Consider the following 16,947-nt stretch of genomic DNA (forward strand, 5'->3'; position numbering starts at 1 on the left):
GCCTATGGAACCTCTCGGCTTCCGTTGAGCATAAGCAAGATGGCAGCCTCCGAGACGGTTAGGCTACGGCTTCAATTTGACTACCCGCCGCCGGCCACTCCACACTGCACGGTCTTCTGGCTTCTGGTTGACCTGAACAGATGCCGAGTTGTCACGGATCTCATCAGTCTCATCCGCCAGCGCTTCGGCTTCAGTTCCGGGGCGCTCCTGGGCCTCTATCTGGAAGGGGGGCTGCTGCCCCCTGCCGAGAGCGCGCGCCTGGTGAGAGACAACGACTGCCTCAGGTGCGCGGGAGCACGCGGGCGGGGGGTGGAATGGGGGTAGGGGCGCGGGGCGGGGGTGGACCGCACGATCGAGGATTCGGGTGGCGAGCTCGCTGCATCAAGGCACGTGCGAGAGGTCCTGAGTGGTCCAGCCAGGGATGGAGCATCTTTTCCCCGGGGCGCCTCTCATTTCAGGGGGACCAGACTTGGAGCAGCTCCGGTGCTCAAGAGCAGGGCCAGTGCTCACTCAGCCAGGCTCTGTGTGCTCTGTGCATGGCGCAGATATGCCACAGACCCGCCTTCTCTGGGATGCACTTGGTGTTAGGGGTAGGAGACCAAAGCATCCAGGATGATAGAAACGTTTTCTCAGTAATGTATGGAATGCCCCCACCTTAGCGCCTTGGCAGTGCCCACTTCTGGTGGATGTCGTTCTGTGTCTCATTCAGGTGTCATTGGGTCCCTTCGAACTGGTATAGGAATGCATTTCAGTTGTCACACAGAGACTGTGTATTTCAGTTGCTTGACTCCTTGCCTATCTCAAAGCCCTAGATTTGATTCCCAGCTGGCTAAACAACATCCCAGCACTAAGGAGGTGTAGGCAGGCCGGGTCAGGAGTTCAAGGTATCCGTGGATACATGGGTCAGCCTGGCATATGTGAGACCCTGGGTTTTTTGTTTGTTTTCTTTTCTTTTTTTTTTTTTTTTTTTAATTTTAAAAAGTAAAAGCTGGGCAGTGGTGGTGCACACCTTTACTTTCAGTAGTCAGGAGGCAGAGGTAGGAGAATCTCTGTTGAGTTCGAAGCCAGCCTGGTCTGCAGAGTGAGTTCCAGGACAGCCAGAGCTACACAGAGAAACCCTGTCTAGGAAAACAAAAACAAATGAGGGAGACACACTCGCATACACACACACACACACACACAGAAAGAGAGAGAGAGAGAGAGAGAGAGAGAGAGAGAGAGAGAGAGAGAGAGAGAGAGAAAGGGAGAGAGATGCCAAACATATACCTTTAATCCTAGCTCTCAGGAGGCAGAGGGCAGAGGCAGGCAGTCCTCTGAATTTGAAGTCAGCCTCTTCTACACATAGGGAGACTGTGAGGGCTAGGCAGAGAAACCGTGTCTCAAAACAGTACGAAGGAGACTTTAAAAGTTGACAATGAAGTGAGTATTTGGGAGCAACTATGTGACTAGTTGGCTCATGGCTTAGTTGTCTCAGATGTCAGGCTGATGCGATTGGTCATTCTAGTTGGCATTCATGCTTGGCCAATTTAGTCTATGCCTCCCAACACCACGCATACCTCTAAGCTTCGGCTGCGGTGAATTAAATTTGGAATTGTAAGCCAGGCTATTTCTCTTCTTTCTTTTTCTTTTTCTTTTTTTTTTTTGGTTTTTCGAGACAGGGTCTCTCTGTGTAGCCCTGGCTGTCCTGGAACTCACTCTGTAGACCAGGCTGGCTTCGAACTCAGAAATCCGCCTGCCTCTGCCTCCCAAGTGCTGGGATTAAAGGTGTGCACCACCACTGCCTGACAAAACAGTCCAAATTTCAAACCTCTCCTTCCCTCTTCTCTCTTCTCCCCTCCCCTTCTTTCCCTTCCTTTCCCTTCCTCTTCCACTTTCTCCATCACCTCCTCTTTTTCTCTCTCCCTTTCTTTTTTGAGGCAAGTTTTCTCAGTGTAGATGAGGCTACCCTTGAGCTGTAGAGGTCTGCCTGCTTCTGTCTCCAGGCAGCCAATTTTACCGACAGAAATACGCCCATTCTCAGTGGGCTTTAAAGGCTATTTAAACAAGAAAATGGGCTGTGTCCCCTCCTGTTAAGTTTACTTCCAAAACAAAAAACAAAAACAAAAACCTTCCTGAATGGTTCCCTACCTTAATAACTTGCTGCTGGCTTAAGTACAGTTAATACTTAAATTAATGAATCACCCAAGAATTACACTCTCGTAATGATGCTGATGATGGAAACAACTACTGTGAAAGCTGTTATAGGCAGAAATTGCAAGAGATGACAGGGAAGTTTCTCCTAAATGCCTCAAATGTTCAATTGCGCCTGGAGAGAAGTTACCTCTGTGGGCTGGAGAATGTCACTCAGTGACTGAATGCTTTTCTAGCTAGGATGCCTGAGGCCCTGGATTCAGTCCAGGGAGCTAGAGAGGTAGGTTGCTGCTAGCCCTAGTGGTACATGCTGTAGACCACAGGAAGAAACTCCATGTGAGGGGTAGTGAGATGGCTCAGTGGTTAAGAACACTGACTGGCCTTTTTGAGGATCCTGGTTCAGGGTTCAGGTCCCTTCTGATGGATAGCCCACTATAGTCCCAAGGGGAATCTGCTGCCCTCTTCTGGTCATTGTGGGTACTGCATATACACAGTACACTGCACACACATAGTACACTGCACACACATAGTGCACATACATGCAGTCAAAATAGCAGTACAAAGAAAAATAAATAAAATCTCAAAAAATATTTTAAGAAAAAAAACCTAGCAACTAAGTATGAAAGGGTTTTTTGTTTGTTTCTTCTTCCTTATAATTGTCTTCCCCTGACAAATTCATTGTATGTATATATGTCTACAACTTAAATATATATGTGTGTGCATATAGCATTGGGTGTGCAGGCATGTGTGTAAACTTATGTGTGGAGGCCAGAGGTTGATGCCTAGTGCCTTTTTCAATCACCTTAGTTTTCTGAAACAGGGTCTCTCATTGAGCCTGGAGCTGGGTTAGGCTGGCCCGGCTAGTGAGCTCGGCGGGGGGTGGGAGGGTGGGGGGTCTGTCTATTGCTGTCTGCCTCCACCGTCCCAGTGCTAGGATCACAGATACACATCAGCATACTAGGGCTCCAAAGCTAGGTTCTCACGCTTGCCCAGCAAGCCCTCTATTGATTGAGGCACTGAGGGAAGCAATTTACTTAGTCCTGTTTATTTATTTTTTTTTAAGATTTATTTATTTATTATATGTAAGTACACTGTAGCTATCTTCAGACACTCCAGAAGAGGGCGTCAGATCTCGTTACGGATGGTTATGAGCCACCATGTGGTGGCTGGGATTTGAACTCAAGACCTTCGGAAGAGCAGTCCGTGCTCTTACCCACTGAGCCATCCCTCCAGCCCAGTCCTGTTTATTTTTAATAGTTCCTTGGGGATGGTGTGTGTGTGTGTGTGTGTGTGTGTGTGTGTGTGTGTGTGTGTGTGTGTGTGATAGACCTTCTTATCTCCCAGTTGAGAGGCCCAGTCCTGTGTAGCTCATTTGCAGATAGCCACTCCCGTGAATGAGTCCATGTGTGCAGTAGCTAGGTCAGGTCTTGTATTATTTCCTCCCCTCTCCTCTCTGATGTTCCCTGGGCCTTGGAGGTGGTGACGGAATGTTTGTGTGTCATCTTGGTACGGGAACCACATGAGTCTTCCTAATGTCACTGTAGTTTTAGTAGACCTGCCACCGGATGAGCATGGTAGCAGTCTCCTGGGTCAGCGCTAAGCTCACCATCTCACCATTGCAAGGACGGAGGAGCGAGGACAGTGGACCACGGCCAGTGACACATACTGAGAAGGAGAGGGGCTGAGGCAACAAACAGCTCAGCAGTCCAGAGCTCTGCTGGCTCTGTAGGGGACTTGAGTTTGGTTCCCAGCACCCACACACAGTGGTTCACAACCACCTTTATGTTTAGCTGTAGGAGATCCAACAGTCCCTTTTGTCCCGCACAGACACACACACACACACACACACACACACACACACACACACACACCTCTTTATTGCTGAGAGAGAAGTAGAGTCATCAGGCAATGGTGGCGCATGCCTTTAATCCCAGTGCTTGGGAGGCAGAGGCAGGTAAATTTCTGATCTCGAGACCAATCTGGTCTATAGAGTGAGTTCTAGAACAACCAGAACTACACAGAAAAAAAACCAAAAACAAATGAACAAACAGAGACATGGAAAGTAGAGTCACAGCTACCCAGAGTGGAGAAGGTTCTCAGAATCAAGTTGCCCTTTAGTCGGTTTTGAGATCTTAGTGGGAATCTCATCGGAAACACTTTAGACAAGCCATAGACACAATATCTGAGCTGAGCACCCCATAGCCTTGCCAGGTTGACATAAATGTAACCATCATGAACTATCATGAATCTTATGGGTAACTGTAACAATTCAGAGCCCAAAGAGGAATAAGGAAACATTTTATTATTTTTAAGTACATTAATTAGCATATAGTTATTGTATATATTTGTAGGATACAGTATGTCATTTCAGGATACACACACAGACACACACACACACATATGCATGGTGATCAGATAAGAATTGATTGGCATATCTGTCTCCTCGTGCTGCTTTTTATATAGGAGACATTGAAAGCCCTTTCTTAGACTCACCTTTCATCTTAGCACTTGGACGGCAGAGACAGGTGGATCACTGAAATCAAGCCAGCCAAAGCTACCAGTGTCTTCCAAAGAAGGAAGGAGAAAAGCCTCTGGTGTAGTTCTCTGAGGACAGGTAATTACTGTTCACCACTGCTGTCCCGCACCACAGAGGAGCGTTAGCATTTAGTCCTTCTAACTAAAAGTATGAAGTTGGGGGCATCTGAGAGAAGATGAAAATTGGTGTTTGTAGCCAGGCGGTGGTAGCGCACGCCTTTAATCCCAGCACTTGGGAGGCAGAGGCAGGTGGATTTCTGAGTTCGAGGCCAGTCTGGTCTACAGAGTAAGTTCCAGGACAGCCAGGGCTATACAGAGAAACCCTGTCTCGAAAAAACCAAAAAAAAGAAAAAGAAAAAAGAAAAGAAAAGAAAAAGAAAATTGGTGTTTATGTAGTTGAAATAAATTTTGTATGTATAAAATTCTCAAATTTTAAAAGCTTTTGAAATCAGGCAAGCCAAGGCCAGACTGTCCTTCCTGTTACTTATCAGCTGTGGGGCTTGGCAAGTTACTTATTTGAGTTCTATTTTGGTACAAAATGAAATGAAAGGTAACCTAGTTTGTTGGTGATGTATAAGTAGAGAAAAATGCAGGGGCCCCAGTGTACATTAAGTTAATAAAACCACCCACAGTGAGCCAGGCATGATGACACACACCTTTAATCCCAGCACTCAGGAAGAGGAGACCGTGGATCTCTATGAGTTGGAGGTCAGCCTGGTCTCCATAGTGAGTTTCAGGCCACCTAAGGTGACATAGCGAGACTCTGTCTCAAAACAACAAAGAGAAAACAAACCAGCCACATGAAAGAAAGGGCTGTGCTGTGTGTGTGATTTTGTGGCATCTTTATCCTTAGCTGTGCGACAGTCTGCAATCTTGGCCATGTACGAGTGCCTGTCAGGCCTGAGCTCGCCAGACCTGTGCTTACCAGTTGCTCATTTGAGCCTTCTCTCCTCTTCTGACAGGGTTAAGTTAGAAGACCAAGGACTCCCTGAGAATTTGATAGTAAGCAATGGTGGCGACTCTAATTTCCTATGTAGGAAAGCGAAGAAACGGGCTTTTAAGTTTGTGGAGGATGAGGAAACGGAACAGGGATACAAGTGTTCAAAGAAGCACTGGAAGAGGCAGGAGATCAGCAGCCCTAATGAGAAGGCCTCCGACCTGGAGACCAAGCTCTTCCTGGATGAGATGGAGCACACAAAGAGCAAGAGAAAAAGCAAAGTGACAGGCAGCCCGGCCGAGAAGGAGGAGGAGGAGACCAAAAAGAAGTCTTCAAAAAGAAAGGAGAAAGGCGAACAGAAGAAGCAGAGCAGGGCCTCCAAGTCTCCCAAACAACAGACGCCTAAAGAGGGGGCCTCCCAGAACTGCAGCTTCCCCAGGGCCTCCCCCAGGAGCAGCCTGGCGAAAGCCCGGAGGAGAAGCAGCACGGGGCAAAAAGGCAGCTCAGGCTACCTGTCAGAGTCTGAGTCCTGTCCCGAGTCAGTCAGCGATGGCCACTGCAGTGTCACGATGCAGGGGTTCACCTTTTCGGAGAAACTGTCAGCCGAGCTGTTGAAAGATGCACCTGCTACCAAAACTGCAGCTGCCAACAGACAGGCCTCAAAGTCTGGCTTTACCTTCAGCTCCGGCAAGGGCAAGGCCTCTAGAACCTCGTCATCGTCCAGTTCAGGCTCCAGTTCAGAGTCGGAAGACCAGTTCCTGGTGTCCAAGAACATGCTCAAGGGCGCGTCGGACTTCCTAAAGACAACTGGCCTCTTTGCAGGGCAAGCGTGTTCTGGTCCAGCGCTGCCCTTGGAGACTCCGGGTATTATGGGATGGAAGCCTTCTGACTCAAACAGAGGCAGACAAGCTCCTGGTCCTCCCGGCGTGCCTGTCCCCACCAGTTTGGGAAGAGGATGGGGGCGAGGAGAGGACTTCCTGTTTGGGAAGGGACTGAGGGGCCGGGGTGTTCGGGGCCCAGGGCGAGGGCGAGGGCAAGCTGTCTCCTGTATCCTAAACAGAAGCTCTGAGAGTCAGAAGCAGAAGCAGTTAAACGAGATTCTAACAAACTCATCCACGGTGATCCAGGTGAGCGAGTGTGTAATGGTTGTGAGTTGCCCCTCCTCCCTTTCTCCAGGAAGCTTATCTCAACCCCAAGGCATGGCGTGGGCTCTATTTCCTCACCGCTAATGAAGGCCCATGTCTGTTTTCCAGAATCCAGTAGAGCCCCCCAAGAAGGACTATAGTCTACTACCACTGTTGGCAGCTGCACCTCAAGTCGGAGAAAAGATTGCATTTAAGGTATATGACCATAACAAAAACAAGATCACCCCCGCCCCCCAGCTTCCTTAGTGAATCTTACTAAGTAACATTTACCAAAACTACTGTCTGCAGTTGTCCGGAGTCAGGGTGGGGCCTCGGGGGTGGGGGTGGGGATGGGTGTCTCTTCAAGGCAGAGTTCTTGGGGTAGGAAAGAGGAGTCCTAGGAGACTGAAGGGTTCTTCTTCTGTTTTAGCTCTTGGAGCTCACATCTGACTACTCTCCTGATATCTCTGACTACAAGGTAAGACGGTTTCTATGGAAACAATGACATTGCTGGTGATGGGGTGTACCTGTTGTCCAAATCACCAGGACTCGGAGGCGGGACACCATTTACAGCTAACCTGGACAATATAAGGAGCCTCTGTCTCTTTAAAAAGAAAAAAAAAATTAAATTCAGTATATCAGAAACTTGTCCAACATAGCAGCACCCACCTATGATCCCAGCACTCGGGAGTCCGAGGCAGGAGAGTTTTGGATATGAATGAAGCCAGCTGGGCTAACACAGATCCCTTTTCAAACGCTTTTAAATAAATGAAGTACTGTGTATTTAAATAATACTTTAATACTTGCATGGATAATGTAGACACTTGGTAAATAATGTCATAAAATGAAGGTGAGAGTCCTGTGGACGATTACCAACGAAGTCTCCTGGCCTGCTGTTGCCGATACGTGAGGAGGAGAAAACCGAATCAGAATGACAAGCTCCATGTGGGGTACAGGGGGCTGTTGTGCTTCTGAGGATCAAACTCTGGGCCTGTCTCAAGAATAAATACATAGCTACACAAAGGCAAGGCAAGTGAGAAAATAAAGCACCTCTTGTCCGTGCCCAGAGGGTAAGGGTGGGAGTTGGGGCTGGAGAGACGCCTCAGCTCTAAGGAGTACTTGCTTGCTGCTCTTAGAACAGGAGTTTGGCTCCCAGCATCCATGTCAAGTGGCTCAAAAACCGGTCCTTAACTCCAGCTTCAGGGGATCCAGCACGCACATGCACACACTAACATATATATATATATATATATATATATATATATATATATATATACACACATACATGCATGCATGCATACATACATACATAAAAATAAGATTTTTTAAAAAAGAGCTGATTGGAAGCTAGGTGAGGTAGCATGCGCCTTTATGACCCTAGCACCCAGGAGGGAGGCGGAGGCAAATGGATCTCTCTGAGTCTGAGGGCAGCCGGGTTTACAAAAGGAGTTCCAGGTCATCCAGGGCTTTTACTCAGAGAAACTTTGTCTTGAAGTACAACAGAAAAGATCTTCTTGGTTGGCTTCAGTATATGGCCCCACAACTCCGCATTTGTCTTCCCATTGTTGACCATATGGACAGGATGGCGTGTCCTCTTTGTAACTTTTTTTTTATTATTTATTTGTTTTTATTTTATGTACATTGGTGTTTTGCCTGCCTGTATGTATGCAAGGGTGTCAAATCCCCTGGAACTGGGGTCACAGAAAGTTGTGTGTGCTGGGAATTGAATCCAGGACCTCTGGAAGAGTAGACAGTGCTCTTAACCCTTGAGCCATCTCTCCAGTTCCTCCCCCTGACTTTATAATTTTGAAGGGCAATGTTTTAACTGTGTAGTCCAAACTGGCCTTGAACTCAATAACCCTTCTGCCTCTGCCTCTGCTTCTGGAGTGCTTGGATTGTAGGCATCACACCCAGATTCAGTGCATCTTCATGCATCTGAAAACTGGGGACCTGGGATTTGGAGTGGCCCCAGCAGTGCTGGCTTGGAAGCACCGCTGTTTATGTGTGACTCTCCCACTGAAAGCTGTCCTGCTTCTCCTCACTTGAACTCGTGGCTATAGTCTGCTTTTCTCCCCATCAATTCTGGGGACCTACAATAATTTTTACCCGCCGGGCAGTAGTGGCACATGCCTTTAATCCCACCACTTGGGAGGCAGAGGCAGGTGGATTTCTGAGTTCGAGGCCAGCCTGGTCTACAGAGTGAGTTCCAGGACATCCAGGACTACAGAGAAACCCTGTCTTGAAAAAAAAAATAATGATTTTTACCCTTTGTCAAGTGCTGTAGGTATTTACCAGTCATGACTAACGTGTGCCTATTTTACCTCTAACAATTTTTCTGTATATTCAGGTAGAGTGTTTATATAAGTCTGTTGTTTTTGTTCTTCCCTTACCTGTTGGTTTATGGAGATAAGTTTATATTACATAAAAGTAGCCATTTTAAAGTCTACTCACTTAGTGACCTTTAGTACATTACAGTGTTTTACATAGAGATTTTTTGACATGGTCTTTTATTTTTGGAAGGAAGGAAAAATATTAAGCCACGACCCAGAGACCCAGCAAGTGGATATAGAAATCCTCTCTTCTTTACCAGGTGAGTCTTTTAGGAGTGAATGGGGAGCATATTCTATCCATCTCCTCTGTGGACAGGAGATTCATATCCACAGACGCTTCAGCACAGCCTTTCCTCCTAGAGGAGTGCCCTCGCTCGGCCTCCGCTCACCTAGGATAGGCGCCCTTCTCCGCTCTCCACTGCCAGCACACTGTAGCCTCAGGGGCCTCTGCATCTTCTCAGATGGAGATGTCCGGCTAGCTGTCAGAGCAGTTGGGCTGGCTGCTCTTACCCCATCATTACACACTCTGGCAGAAGATTGTACATCCCGGTGAATGTGAACTGCAAAAGCAGTTACTTCTAGAAAACCTAAACTGAATGCGGACTCAAGGAGGTTATAATAAAAACTGCTAAGAAGAATCTACACCCAGATAACTCTCTGAAAACCGTTACATTTCTGCATCATTTTCTTACCTCTGTCTTGTGTTAGGGATCACAATCATGGCTTCTGCCCTCTGGACAGGCGGGCATAGAGCCCCGGGCTCCATGGCTGTGCTACGTTCCCCGTCCCCTCATGTCCGCTTGAAGAGAAACACACTTGCGTGTGCTCACTCACCTCTGATCCCAGGCACTTGAGGGGCAGAAGAGGCCGGGAGATCACAAGCTTAAGGGCAACCTGAGCTGTCAAGTGAGATGCTTTATACAGCTATAAAGTATGGCAAGAAGACTAGAGGTGGAGTGCTTGCCTAGCAAGTACAAAGAGCCCATGTCCTGCTCCAGCTCCAGCACTGCCTAAAACGGGTGGGACATGTCCTGGTACTCAGCAGGCTGAGACAGGAAGATTAGAAGTTCAAGGTCACCCTCAAAGTTAGAGGTTACAAAGAAAGTTAGAGGTCAGTCTAGGCTATATAAGACCATGTATCAAAAAAAAAAAAAAAAAAAAAAAAAAAAAAAAAAAAAAAAAAAAAAAAAAAAAAGCAAAGCAAAAGAAGAAAAAGAAAGTTAAAGGAAACAAACCAGAAACGGAAAGTTACAAATAATAAGGATATGGTTTATATATATAAAAAAAAAAATCCATCATTTCAGTGAACAAGACCCGCTCAGAAGGTTGGCAAATGAACTTACTCATGCGTATTAAATATATACACATTTCAGACATTTTATTTTATATGTATTATGTTTTATTTATATTTTTGTGATGTTGGGGATTGGCTGAACCCAGGGCCTGGAATGTGCTAGACAGTGTCATGTTACTGTAAATGGCTTGCCTTTATCCCTAGCTGGCTACACCCATTGATCCTGAAAGCCTGGAACACAGGCTTTTACTGTGTATAGCATGGGAAGCAGGAAGCAGGTTAAGTAGATGGTGGAGCTCTTGGAGGGACTTCAGATGGTAAAAGGTTTGCCTAGCAAATATGAAGACCTGAGCTTGACCTCAGAACCACCCATGTTAGATAAAAGTCTGGCATGGTGGGGGGTACCTGGAATCCCAGTGCTGGGGAAGTGGAGACAGGTAGAGTCCTGGGACTCAGTGACCAGCCAGCCCAACTGGGGCTCTGTCTCACAAGATCGTGCTGAGGAACTAAACTGGGATCGTGGTTGAGGTGAGTGGAGCTGTGTGTGGCTTGGTCAGCAGTAGGAATGGCCGCACTGTGCAGGCAAGCTTCCTGAAGTTAGTGGACGGAGCTGGCTGTGACGAACAGGATGAAGGTGTTCCAGGCAACGCCAGCCAAAAACCTTCTAAAGTGGTTCAAGTCACAGCACTCTGATGCTGAGGCAGGAGGGCTCCCAGTTTGAGTCAGCTAGGGCTCAAACCAAAACAAAAAACCTGCCAAAGAATAAAAGAAACTTCTCAGAGCTCTTGCACAGTGTTCTTAGCAGCAGAGCATCCAAGCTCTGAAGGAACAGGGCCTCCCACAAGGCACAGGAAGGAAGTGGGAAGGCTGTAGGAGGCAAGCGGCATTCCCACATACAAAGAAAAGAAACATCCAAATACACAGTATGCCTTTGTTGGATTTTTTCTTTTTTTAAAATTTTTTCTTTCTTTCTTTCTTTTTTTTTTGGTTTTCGAGACAGGGTTTCTCTGTGTAGCCCTGGCTGTCCTGGAACTCACTCTGTAGACCAGACTGGCCTCAAACTCAGAAATTCACCTGCCTCTGCCTCCCAAGTGCTGGGATTAAAGGTGTGTGCCACCACTGCCCAGTGGGGTTTTTCTCTTACATTAAAGATTATTAAAGTTTTGGGGTTTTATTGTGTTTGTTTTAATTTCTTTTTCTTTTTCTTTTTTTTTTTTTTTTTTTTTTTTTTTTTTTTGAGAATTTCATACATGAGTACTGTATTCACATAATTTTTACCCCTTTCCACCCCTAACTTCTGTGTCCCCCAGTTTTTTTAAATATATATATACATATATTATATATGTGTGTGCATATAATATATATATACACACACATATATATACATATACACACACACACACACACATATATATATATATGTAGTATGTACTTACGTGTATGTTTAGGCATATGGAGGTCAGGACAACTTTCAAGAGTTGGTTCTTTCCTTCCACCATGTAAGTAGTGGGAATCAAACTCAGGTCTATGCTATAAACACCTCTGCTTGCTGAGCCCCTTCACTGATCCTCCCGTTTTGAGCTAGAGTCTCATAGATCCCTGTGTAGACCTTGCTATGTAGCCAGTGATGACCTTGACCTGATTCACAGATGTCCACAACCATGCCTAGTTTTATGGGGTGCAGAAGGCTGAACCCAGGGCTGGCTGCATATGTGTATGAGTACACTGTAGCTGTACAGATGGCTGTGAGCCATCATGTGGCTGCTGGGAATTGAACTCACTACGCCCTGCTTGCTCCAGCATAATGCACTGTAGCTGTCTTCAGACGCACCAGAAGAGGGCGTCAGATCTCATTACGGGTGGTTGCTGGGATCCAAACTCAGGACCTTCGGAAGAGCAGTCAGTGTTCTTACCCACTGAACCATCTCACCAGCCCAATTTGCAATACTTTGGTAAATATTTTTAGAATGTTTTTCGGACATTCATAATTTTGCCCATCAGTTACGAATTGTTTGAATGGTTTCAGCTTGTATCAACATCTTTCTGATCCCAAATTATTGCACAAGGCTGAAAAGCCTGCTCGTGTTTCTAAGTTTAGGCATGCATGTACCTTCCCTTGGGAATACCTGTGGTTGCACATTCTCCATGGGTGTACCCAGCGTGTTTATCAGGCCTGTTTCATTCCAATGAGGCCATCTCATTTCCTAGAAATGCTGAGGCGGCCCTGTCTTTTATACCAGTATTGCTACCCTTTCCTATACGTCTCCAGCTTACACAGCTGCCTCCCAGTGGTTTGAAATCTCCATGGAGACGTGACTTAACTATCTTTACCCTCTGGTTTCAGCTCTGAAAGAACCTGGGAAGTTTGATTTGGTCTATCACAATGAAAACGGAATGGAGGTGGTGGAGTACGCCGTGACTCAGGAGAAGAGGGTAGGCGTGCTACTCTTAATTGATAGAGGAGGGGGTGGGGCACAAAACTGACATTGCAGCTTCCTGAACTGTTTGTGCTAAAATCCTAGAGGATCAGAGCTTTGAGGGCATTTATCTTCCTTTGGAATAGCCAACAAGTGCCAGGTTTCCTTTTTTTTTTTTGGAGACAGGGTTTCTCTGTATAGCCCTGGCTGTCCTGGAACTCACTCTGTAGACGAGGCTGGCCTGAACTCAGAAATCCGCCTGCCTCTGCCTCCCAAGTGCTGGGATTAAAGGCATGCACCACCACTGCTCGCAAGTGCCAGGCTTCAAAGCCCAGTGCCATCATGGACTTCCCTGAGCCCACTTGACACGTACAGACACCACGTCCTTGTTTAAAAGCACAGCACTGCTCTAAAATCCTAGTCATGTAGGTTTCCTTAGGGGGTTATAGTGCCCAATACTTGGAGAGCCATTGCTACAGCTTGAGCTTAGCCAGGAGACCAGACTCAGATCAAGAAGAAATGTAAACTCAGAAGCATCCACCCTGTGCCTTACAAGTTCTTTTTTTTTTTTTGGTTTTTCAAGACAGGGTTTCTCTGTATAGCTCTGGCTGTCCTGGAACTCACTCTGTAGACCAGGCTGGCCATCACCGCCCGGCCAGCCTTACAACTTCTTACTGCCCCTCAGGTTCCCCACTGCTGACCTGGAGTAGCATAGATAGATGGCATAAAGAATGACATAACAGCTGGCTGGTGGAGGCACACGCCTTTAATCCCAGCACTTGGGAGGCAGAGGCAGGCGGATTTCTGAGTTTGAGGCCAGCCTGGTCTACAGAGTGAGTTCCAGGACAGCCAGAGCTACACAGAGAAACTCTGTCTCGAAAAAAAACCAACAACAATAAAAAGACATAACATGGCCATTCTGCCCTCTGATGTTCCTTTTTATTTTAATTTTTAAATTAGATTATTTGTGTGTGTATGTGTGTGTGTGTGAGACCATGTACGGCTTGCATGTGTGTGCAGGTCAGAAGACAACTTCCAATTGTTCTTTTCTTCTACCGTGTGGATCCTGGGGCTCAGACTTGGGTTGTCTAGCTTGGCATCAGGCACCTTTCCTGATGAGCCATCTTGCCAGCCCTAACCTCCTGGAAAGCACATGGTCCCCTGTGTTGGGGGCCAGCTATCAGTTGCTGGTGGTAACTTATGGGCAGCTTGAATATGGGTAAGCATAACACTCCCTCTTGTGCTTGCATTTGAAGCATTGTGTTTATTTGCTATTATATTTCAATGCTGAAAATTCACATTTTGTTTGAACTCTCAACTAGACTTTGTGCTTGCTTGTGTTTTTCTTTCTTTGTTTGTTTGTTTAGAGACAGGGTTACAGAGCTCTGGCTGTCCCAGACTCATTTTGTAGCTCAGTCTGGCCTCCAACTCACCAGGGATCCTCCTGCCTCTGCCTCTCAGGTGCTGGGATTAAAGGCTTGCACTATCATCCCTGCTCTTGCCTGTGTTTTTTAAGGTATAAGATACTTTTAGGATTTATTCCTAGAAAGACATTCTTAGGGTTTGTGGTTTAGCCACATTTCCTGTGCTTCTATGATTGCAATATTTAAACATCTTTTTTAAAAAAATATGTAGAAAATGCAAGCAGAAAACCTGTAGTTTCCCCTTTTGGACACTAGATGCCTCTCATCACTCACCCTTGCAGAGCACTAGGGGCGTCTGGTCTGTCTCTGTTGGTACACTGTGTGGTTGTTCTGTCCTAGACAGATTAGGGTAAGAACTACCCACTGGCAGAGAATGGTCATCAGCCACCTTGTGCTTGCTACTAGGTCCCACCTTAGCTCTCAGAGCCACCCATCTATAAGGTGAATCTTTCTGACACCTCAGGATCTCCTTTTTACCACCCCAGACCCTGCTCTAAATCAAAGGTTGAAATATGTTTAACATGGGCTAGAGAGATGGCTCAACACTTAAGGGTATTCCTGTTCTTCCAGAGGTCCTGAGTTCAAGTCCCAGCAACCACATGGTGGCTCACAACCATCTATAATGCCCTCTTATGGTATGTCTGAAGACAGTGACAGTGCACTTAAAAAAAGAAAAAAAAAGAAAGAAATATGTTTAACATAAAAGTTGCCACATTTCAAGTGATTAAACTCAGTTTTATTAGCTTTGAAAGTATTTTTGGGGCTGGAGAGATGGCTCAGTGGATAAGAGCACTGACTGCTCTTCCAAAGGTCCTGAGTTCAATTCCCAGCAACCACATGGTGGCTCACAACCACCATGATGTAATGGGATCTGGTATCCTCTCCTGTTATGTTAGAAGACAGCAACACTGTACTCACATTCAAAAAGTAAATAAATAAATCTTTAAAATAAAAAAAAAGTATTTTCATTAACGATTTTTCACAGAAACTTCCTTAACTAACCTATAGTTGTTAGCTTATGTGACTTCAAAAATGAATTAAATTTGGTGTTTTGTATTTTTCCTTAGATCACTGTGCTCTGGAAAGAGTTGATTGATCCAAGACTGATTATTGACTCTTCAAGCATCTCAAGTAAATAATGTGTCTGCATATAACCTCTGACCTCGCCACCTTGAACTCTATAATTGCATTTTTTGTGACCGTGGTTATGGCCTGAAGATTTTTAAAAGAAGACTAAATGCTATTTAGACTTTCTGTTTATCTTCACTTTACCATATTAGGAAAAAAATCTACCTCATCATTTAGAGTAACAAAGTTGTTAGTTTGTAGATTGTTATTTCCTTCAGGCTGAATTCAGTAACCCACTTGAAAAAACTGGGTGCCCACCAATATGGCAGTGTGCGTGGCTCCTTCACACCTGTTTGCCTACCAGTAGCAATCGTCCTTAGGAGTTTACAGTACCACACGCAAGAATGTGCTGTGCATCTTGCTTTGTTTCTTTTAAGTCACATTGTAAATTGCTAAGGTATGTTTCATGACTTAATTTTTAACACGTGAGCTGTTCTGTGAAGCATGGAGCATCTCTCCCATTCCACACAGTTTATACCTGCTCTCCTCAGGAGTTAGTGGACTTGGATTTGTCGGAGGTGATGAGTTAAAGACCCTGTGCAGAAGGCAGTGGGAAGACACCCTTGTACTGCCTGGAGGAGGGCTGGCCTCCCACTGCCAGAAGGCTGCCCGTGAGCCTCAGACCAGGCTGGGGCCAGTGACCTTGTCACACAATGCCAGGAACTTGGGCTTCTCATACTGAAGTGAGGATCTTAAACAGAAATTTCCTTCTGTGTTGTTATTCAACATGAAGCTACAGGCTGAATATAAACTGCGAAAATTGCTTTCTTTTAATGAAAACTCAGATCCCTCCTTCAACCTTGCAAATTTTTAAATAAAAATCATATGAAACTCAATGTCCACTCTGAGTTATGTTTTAGTTCTGGCAATGGTTGCCTTGGTTTATAATCATTTCATAACAAGGAGGCTTGCTTTGCACCTAGGAGGCTAACCCAGGAGGTTTATGAGTTCCGGGAAAGCCTGGGCTACATAGTGAGACAGTGTCTCAAAAAAAATTAATTATGTTTTTGTTTTTGGTTTGGTTTGAACCAAGTGTGACAAAGTATGGTTCAGCTGAGTTCCTTGGATCCCTGATGATGCTAGTCTTAATCTGTGTAAGAGGAAAGCGTGTCAGAAGGTGTGATTTGCTGCTTTGCAGAGGTGTTACTCCAGGGGGCAGCTCAGTCCTCGGTGGGGCTTCAGCAGTGGGGATGTGTAGCAAACTGTCCTCGGGCTCGGAAAGCAGACTGAGGAGTCAGGGTGGACTCAGCCCACAGGTGTTTACCTCAGGGTGTGTCTTCAGATATAATCAGTTTATGAATGAATAGCCCTTCTCCATATGCTGATAAATAGAGTGCACAGAAAGATAATAAAAACCTATTTAGGCTTCATTTGCAGCTCTCTGAAAAAATGCAAGCGTTTAGAAAAACACATGTAGCCTGTCCTATGAATTAAATTTTTTTTTTTATGGAACTTTTGCTTTATTTATATACACACAGCCATGTGTTGACTGGGTTCCCCTATGAAGTATTTGTGTATTTCTTTTTTTAAAAAAAGATTAATTTATTATGTAGTAAACTTGGCTCAATCCAGAGAACACAGATTGACAATAGATCGTTGCAATAACGTGAGGTTTATTGACGTATTAC

General features: G+C 45.6%; 1 protein-coding gene across 1 annotated transcript; it reads left to right on the forward strand.

Moving 5' to 3' along the window:
* Positions 1-22: 22 nt before the first annotated feature.
* Positions 23-16,155, forward strand: Coil (coilin). The gene is made up of 7 exons (XM_031353389.1): positions 23-284; positions 5,628-6,729; positions 6,856-6,942; positions 7,157-7,204; positions 9,247-9,316; positions 12,695-12,783; positions 15,259-16,155. The coding sequence occupies exons 1-7, from the start codon at positions 40-42 to the stop codon at positions 15,328-15,330; spliced, it is 1,713 nt and encodes a 570-aa protein (XP_031209249.1). The 5' UTR covers positions 23-39; the 3' UTR covers positions 15,331-16,155.
* The last annotated feature ends 792 nt before the right edge of the window (positions 16,156-16,947 follow it).

The sequence above is a fragment of the Mastomys coucha genome, unplaced genomic scaffold (genome assembly GCF_008632895.1).
Source record: "Mastomys coucha isolate ucsf_1 unplaced genomic scaffold, UCSF_Mcou_1 pScaffold5, whole genome shotgun sequence".
In the NCBI taxonomy this organism is placed as follows: Eukaryota; Metazoa; Chordata; class Mammalia; order Rodentia; family Muridae; genus Mastomys; species Mastomys coucha.

Coding starts and splice junctions, on each gene's coding strand:
- Coil (XM_031353389.1), top strand. CDS start 40: ATGGCAGCCTCCGAGACGGTTAGGCTACGGCTTCAATTTGACTACCCG. Junction 6,730..6,855: donor ACTCATCCACGGTGATCCAG/GTGAGCGAGTGT, acceptor TCTGTTTTCCAG/AATCCAGTAGAGCCCCCCAA. Junction 6,943..7,156: donor GAGAAAAGATTGCATTTAAG/GTATATGACCAT, acceptor CTTCTGTTTTAG/CTCTTGGAGCTCACATCTGA.